Source organism: Centruroides sculpturatus, unplaced genomic scaffold, assembly GCF_000671375.1.
Source record: "Centruroides sculpturatus isolate CEXI.00-Female unplaced genomic scaffold, Cexi_2.0 scaffold112, whole genome shotgun sequence".
Lineage (NCBI taxonomy): Eukaryota > Metazoa > Arthropoda > Arachnida > Scorpiones > Buthidae > Centruroides > Centruroides sculpturatus.
In genome coordinates, this window is record NW_019384367.1 from 353,332 (window position 1) to 361,568 (window position 8,237).

Consider the following 8,237-nt stretch of genomic DNA (forward strand, 5'->3'; position numbering starts at 1 on the left):
TTTTTTTTATTATTATTACTCTAAGAAAATTCTATTATAAATTAGCAGGTATATATGGATATAATTAAGATTAAAACTAATTTTGAAACATTATAATCCATCATTCAGAAATATTTTATATTATTTATTGATATATTTAATATACTAATGTAAAAATAATATATCATACTTCAAAAATTTTTAAATTATTTCTTCTTAAAGTGTTTGATCTTAACAAATTTTAATACATTTAAATTTGGTTAAAATATTCTTTATTATATTATATTGTATTTATTTGATCTTTTATTTAGTTTAATTCATTAGCTTCTGAAAGCAATTTATAATAATCTAAATAAAAGTAATTATAATATTATTCAATCATTTATTGTAATAAGATAATCTTGTTACAGGGGGCAAATAAAAGTAATTATTACTTTAAGTGTGTATAAAATGGTTCATGTTTATTAATTCTACTATCAACATTAATCAAGCATCATTAAATAAGTGAAGTCAACAATTATCAATTAATTTTTTCCACATCTCAGTAGAACGTATGCAGTAAATTGATCAGAAATAAGCTTCATTGCTAAAGCTTCAGAACAACTCAACAACATTCTATTGAAAGAAGACATTCAAACATGTAATAGCTTTGCTTTTAGTTAACAACTTAAATATATTTCTAACAATTAATAAGAAAAGTAAAGATAGAGACAGAAGCAGATAAAAAAAAAATTAAATTCATGACTTAATCAAACTTAAAAGTTATAATTAATGGAATTTACTTTATAATTAATGTGAAACTTCAAATAATAAATTATTAATTTTGCTTATGATTTAAATCTAAAAAAGTATTTTAGTTTTAATTATGTCACATTTTTTTAATTATTGTTTGTTGTTTTTGTTAAAAGCATTAAATTGTTCAATAAATTATTAACTTTACAAAGTATGAATTATACTAAGTCAACAGTATATTTAGTTATAATAATGCAATATTAGTGTAATTTGTTATAATACAGTAGTTTACTGCAACATATTCAACAAAGTAACATCATGTTCAATGAAAAAACTGTTACATGTAAACATTATTAATTTGAATTTTGAAGCATTTGAAACAATTTATAAAAATATTGTGAAGGTTTTCCTAAATTTGAAATTATCTTAACCAAACCATTACAGTTTCAACAAATTTATGCATTTTCAAACATGATTCATTCTCAGAAATAAAAGCAAAAACAAATATTACTTTTTCTAGACAGCAGACTAAATTAATTACAAAAAATATTTCAAGACAATTAAAAATAAAACATAACTAAAAGCACCTTTTTCTTTTGTTTACTTTATATAAATCACAGAATTTTAAGTGTTTTTTTTTTTTTTTTTAATATTTCATTTTAATGCATTTTAATTAACAAATTAATTAAAAATAAATACTTTATAAGTAAAAATTTGTTTTGAAAATGATATATAAATGGATTTTTCAAAATTAAATTCAATATAGAATTTTACTGAATAACAATCCCATTCTAGAACAGAACTGTTTTGTTTTCCTAATGTAACAATGAAAAAATGTATGATTAAATGCTACATAAAAAAAAGAAATGATACATGTTTCGTATTCATGATATATGCAAAAGGATATCATGCATTTTCTTCACAACTAATCACTTATCAGTCTGTTTATACCATCTTTAGTGTAATGTTTACTCAACTGATATATTTATTTATAAAGTGAAATTCACTTATTTATTTAAACGATGGTTTCAATTGAAAAATATTTTATTGGTAGAGCTTAAGATTTTTTATTTTCGAACGAAAGCCATAAATATGATTTATGAAATATGAAAATTAATGAGAAAATATTAAGCACTTACCCGCATAAATATTTATGAATGAACGACCCTTGACCTGTAGGCGACGTGCAAGGAGACTTGTCGCATTTGCCATCTTGATTAGAAGATAAATGTTTAAGAAATTCCTGCACCTTCTCACGTAAAGTAGGCATCATTGGTTAGCCACCTAAATTTTTTCCTCCTTTTTTTTTTCGCTTTCACTTCTCGCACAACTCTGATTCCATAGACCGTTATTCACTAACAACTGACGAGCGGATGGCGACCCGGATGAGTTTTGTTTTGATGATTAAAGCTCCCCCTCGTGTCTAGCGTGTAAACTAGATATTAACGATTTTGTCTATAAATAAAACAAAGGAAAAATATATCTTACTTTTTAAAAAATATATTCAATGATAATTTATAAATAATTCTAAATTACGTAAATATACACGTATATATTTATTCGTATTTTGAATCATGACGGCATCCATTCGTGATTATATAACGACATCACATGTAATGATTAACGAATAAGAATTAATTTAAGAAAATTTATGCATATGACGCATTATTACGTTAACTTTGATCATTATTAAAAATAATTATTTTCAAAGTTATTAAAAAGACTAAAAAAATTTAATATATTAATCTTACAAAATTAGACGCTTCAAAAACTTCAAATATCTTTAATTTTACTTTCTAATTAATCTAAGGAGCGATACTCGGTTATGACATCATACACATCTGACATCAATTACGTCATGAAAATAATATTTACTCTCTCTCATATTAGATATAACATGTTAAATTGAGAAATTTTTATAAATTATTATTGCTTTAAAATACTTATATTTATAAACATTATTTTTATCATTTAAGAGAGAATTTTTAAAAAAATACTCTCTCTTAAATAACGCAGTGATTAAATAATGGAGGGATAATTTCAAATTGGCCTCATCCTTTAAATCCTCACCTGAATCAATTTAGAGGTCCTTTTATAAACTTTCTATTTGTCATTTCCCGTTAGACCCTACAGAATAAAGGAAATTCACACATCCGCCTTATTTCATTATAAATTTTGCATAGAATATTTATTTATTTTTTTCTATGCTTAAAAATATATTTTAAAATATTCAAAAAGATTAAAGAACTATCCAAGAAACGTTTAATGGGTACACAGAATAAACAAACCAGGCGAAAGGAGGATATATTTCGCTTATCCATATCCTTTCAAGTTATTCTGAGTATGAGAAATCGCTTCTTTAACAGAATGATTTAAATAAGCTGCTTTATGTGGGAAGGAATGAAGGAATAATCTTTAAAATTTATATCCTGAACTTATCATTAACGAAGAAAGAATGTCAAGGATAAGTCAATATACGTGATATCATCCATCGATAAGTCTGTTTACTTCCTATTGATTGTTATTGAGTAGACTACTGCGAAAACATTACGCGACCATTAAATTTAACAGTTTAAATATATATAATTGTATATTATTATTTTCTTTAAATACTTGTCTTACATAGGTTTTTAATATATAAAATCGATTTGAAAATGCAAAATGCGTGTTATACATATCGTACCGCTGTGCAGAAATTTAACAGTGTTGCTAACTGGCTTCGACGCTAAAATTATAAAATTATATTATCTTATTTTATGAGTGATATTTGTCAAATATATAGCTGACTTATGATCCGGAAATATGTCAGCAATATTGGTGTATGTTTACTTAATTTACTTTAGATTAGTACCAATAAAAATGAAGCGAAAATAGAAATTTTTTATGGCAATTTTCTTAAATTTACTTTCTACATCGCAAAAAAGACTGTTTATATGTAGAATAAATTGATCAGCAGTGTAACTTAATCGATATAATGTTATCCATCAATCTTTAAAGAGACATTTTAAAACAATATTTTCGCTGCATTAAATTTATTCTGTAATAAATTGTATTGATGTTTTTGATGCAAGGAAGACAATAATACACATGAAAATGTCGGTTAATCAGTAAAATTCGCATGATTGAAGCTGTTTTGGTGTGGAACAGATAAATGTGTGTGATGATATGCTTGATCGGTAGATCATTTTAGACTTATGTCAGTCTTAAATTTAAAAAATTCTCCCTTTCCTCTACAGAATTTAAGCTTTATATGAATGCACATTTTATGATCTTTAATATCAGCAAATATTTAGAATTCAAAACATTAAACCAAATTTAGTAAATTTATTTAATTATAACTTTTATAATTAAGTTAGACTTTCGAATTAATTTTCGTTTATGATCTAAATCTAGAAAAAAAGTGATTTTTTAATTATTCTGCTGTTATTTTTAAAACATTAATGTAAATGGTTTAATTAACTTTCTAAAATATTAAAAACAGATTATATTCTTTCTTCAAAATATGAATATTTAATATTCGCTATAAATTAAAAATTTAGGCGAGAGAAAAGTTGATATATTTATTATCTTGTAAAAATTAAAGCATAAAAATATATATATATAATTGTTTATCATCACTTTTCATTTTTGTGAAGATAAAGCAGGTGTTTTAATGGTTAAGCAGTTATCCAGAAAAATTCGTTTTATATTATGATGTGTAGTTGCGTCATTGTAAAATATAAGCAATGAGAAAAACATGTACGTTTAACATCTGGAAAAAAGCCTAATGGAATATTATTTTTCTTATTTTATGAATTAAAAATGGCATAAAATTTGCAATAAAAATATTTTCCTTTTCTATTGCTACAAATATTATTACGAATTGACTGCACTCGTCAAGATTTCTAAATATAGCATCATTCGCATTAAGGAAATTTAAAGTACTCTTCATTAGAAGCGACAGTACAATTTTTTGGCTAATGGTTTTGATGCACCATTACCAAGATAATGGTGTTTTAAGAGCTATCCAATATCACAACAACGAATTTTAAAAAGAATCTAATATATATCCTTCTGTCATTTTTGAATTTAATTTTAAAATGCAAATTTTTTTTTAAATTAATGCTTTATTGGAGCATTAAAATACAGCGTTTCGCTTTCGTTTCACTCCATAAATAACCCAAACGACCTTCATGAATTAAAAATTGTATCTGTTCCACTTGAACTAGAAACCTAGCGATGAGATTTAGATCGAATTTTTTTTATTTTATAGCATATTAGAGGCCGAATTTAAACAGATTCGTACGCATAAAGCTTTTAATAACTTTAAACAAAATCATCATGTACAAAATATTTTCAATTTGAATAAATACAATATAAAAATTTATAAATTACACACACAATTTTATTCATAAATTCATTCTTTATGAGTTTTTGATATATAAACTTTGAATAATTTATTAATTGGTGTTTTAATGGTTGTATTTTCCACGTTTTGATCTTTCTAATGCATTAAACAATTCACAAGATAAAGTATTAAATAAAACAAATAAGTCGGTTTCAATTTCTAAATCGAATAAAAATCCTGAAAATCTATTTTTAACAAGAGGGAGGAAAGAGAAAAAAGTAAAAAAGTAATGTTGAACAGTACGACATGTGACGCACTACCTCAACTGTGTTATTCAGAGAAAACCGTTACATCAATATACAGTATTTCATGCAATTCCCAATAAAACATTCAAAGAACGATCAGTGACCTGTGAAAACCCATTGGAATTTAATTAAATTAATGAATATATCATTCAAACATATGCTTCTATTATATTTTAAGTTAAAGTGGCGGCTTCTGTACATGATATAGCTAAAAAACGCAGCAGATTATATCATTCAATAAAATCATTTTAAATTTGTAAGTAAATCAATAAAATATTTCGTGACTATTTGGGTACAGAAGTCGATTCTTTTCATCTATTTAAACGCTTTAGTAATAAATGAGGAGTGGTTGGCCAAATTCATCGATTTTTAAATTCTTACAGTGAAGTTCACTGACGTCATCAATTGCTATCCCACGTGACAGAGTAGACAACGTTGGGAGGGTCAATATTTATTATTTATTGCTACATTTTGTAGAAGTTATTAACGTATTCAAATAAATTAAATTTGATGAATTTATTCAAACAAAAGCTAAAGAGCGATGAATGCATAAATATATGTTATTTCTATTTTAATCTAAACGAATTTTCTTACATTTATAGCGAAGAAAGGATGCAATTGTCAAAGTTTTGCAATAGATTTTAATATTATATTACAAATTACGACATATTATTTATCTTTTAAACTGATATTAAATATTGAACCAATTAGAATTACTAAAGAAAAATGTAATGAAGTAAACTTTATAAAACATATATTGTTAAATATTATATAATTACTGTATAATCATATTAAAAGTTTTAAGCGTAAAGCTTTATTTAGTAAATTTGATTTTGGAAACAGTTTTAATGTATGACTTATTGACTTTAATATAAGTCATCCATTAAGCTGTTCTCATAATCAAATTTGTTAGCATACAAAATTCGTACAAAATATAGCGTACGAATAGCGTACAAAATTCGTTAGCTTTATAATTTAATAATAATTAGCTAATATTTAAAAACCTTTAAATAAACAAAACTGTATTAAGCTTTATTTAATTTTATTCTTTAAATTGTTAAATTTAATAAAGTTTAGTAGCTTATTGTTATAAAAACAATTCTGTTGTTCATTAAATTATTCTGTATATATATATATAATGAATTGTTATTTTAAGCAAATAATTTGATTTCTTAATAATCCTGTTTATTCAATAATGATATTTAAAATCAATGCTTAATTTTTATTTTCTTTTCTGTTAAATTTTTTTTGCCAGAAAAAAAATCACTTAATCTACTTGTTTCTCATACCTACAATATTTATAAATTAATCATTAGTTTTTTCTTTGAATGTGTCTGTACAATTTCCTTCATTCAATATTTTAAATTAAGTCCCACATGTAGATAACTTTATGTAAATTTGAATAAAGACGACACACTTCATTTTTTACATTTGGGAAATTTGATTTCTATCTCGTAAACTAAATATTTGAATTGTATATTTAATTTAAATATAATACATTGTGTAGTAATAATATTTATTTAGTAACTACCACACATAATTGATGATAGCAAATTAAAGTAAAAGTTTGCAGAATTGAAAAGATATGCATATTTTAAATATTAATTAATTTTAGTGTCTATTTTAACCACATTTAATTTATTAAATTATATAGACCTACATATACATATATATGTAATTCAGTAAAGTTTTTCAGATTTATAATTTAAATATTTAAATAAGATTTACTTCAAAGAACTAGATAAAAATTTCATTTACATACTTTCCAATAATTTAATTATTATAAGTACAAAATAAATTATTTATCCCTAAGATATTTTAAGATATAAAAAATTAAAAACTACAGAAAATTTTATACTTTTTAAAAATAAATAAGTTAACTTTAAAAAATTAGAAATATAGAGTTAATAAAATTATATATCCTGGAGGTACTCTAACTCCCAAGTTATATAGAATTAGAGTAGAATTTATATCTTAAAAGCTGTCAAAAATTTAATTCTGAATTATTATTATTGGAATAAAAATAAACAATTTGGATTTTTTAAGAAAATTATTTCTGAAACAGAATAGCAACACAAGCAACAAATATTTTACTTCAAGCCTGAAAAATGGCCTCCTAACAAGAAACTATATTTAGAAAAAGTTTGAAATAATAACGCTATTAATAAATTTTATAGAAAAAAAGATATAAAATCCTATTGAATTTATCTTTCCCCCATGATGACTTAATAAAAATAAAAGTGAACCAACTTTAAATAATAGAATCTTATGAAACATAAACATTAATTAGAATATTTATAAATCCAAACGCAAAAAGAAAAAATACAGATTCGTTAAAGTAATTTGTTTCTAATTACGGTCGTATTATAATTCATAAAAAAACTTTAAAAACAAAAAAAAAGCACACTTAATCGCCTCTTCCAGAACGCATTGCGGCATGTTGCATCACGTGTCTGTAAGTCATTGACCTCCAACAACGCCATCTAGACATTTCAAACTTTTATAAAAACTAATAACAAATAATCATAATAATTTAAATAAATTATTTAAACCGCATAAAATTTATATTAATAAAAATAACATTTATTCGATTTAAATTATTATTATGTATATATAAAAAAATAAACTCTATTAAGTAAAAATATTATATAAAAGAAAATTTCTTTATCGATCAAGCTGTTTTGATAATGCTTATCGATGGTAAAGTGAATATTATTTTTAGCGTTAAGGACAAGTGAATTAAAATATAAAAGGAAGACACGAAATCGTCGTCACGCCATTGACATAAATATATTTTTCGACAATTTATGTATTTAGGTCGCATGTGTTATTTCATTTAATGTCTCTGGTTTATTGTCCCGCGATCTTATAACCTTCCATTTATTATTTATACA

General features: G+C 23.6%; 1 protein-coding gene across 1 annotated transcript in view; it reads right to left on the bottom strand.

Annotated features, from left to right (window-relative positions):
- Positions 1 to 7,802, bottom strand: part of LOC111612841 (PP2C-like domain-containing protein CG9801) — a 61,322-nt gene extending 53,520 nt beyond the window's left edge. The window contains exons 1-3 of the mRNA XM_023354108.1: positions 7,751 to 7,802; positions 2,782 to 2,838; positions 1,851 to 2,166 (exon numbers count right to left, since the gene is read on the bottom strand). Of these exons, the coding sequence (XP_023209876.1) occupies positions 1,851 to 1,984 (134 nt within the window). The 5' untranslated portion in view covers positions 1,985 to 2,166; positions 2,782 to 2,838; positions 7,751 to 7,802. The remainder of the gene's footprint in view (positions 1 to 1,850; positions 2,167 to 2,781; positions 2,839 to 7,750) is intronic.
- Between the last annotated feature and the right edge of the window lie 435 nt (positions 7,803 to 8,237).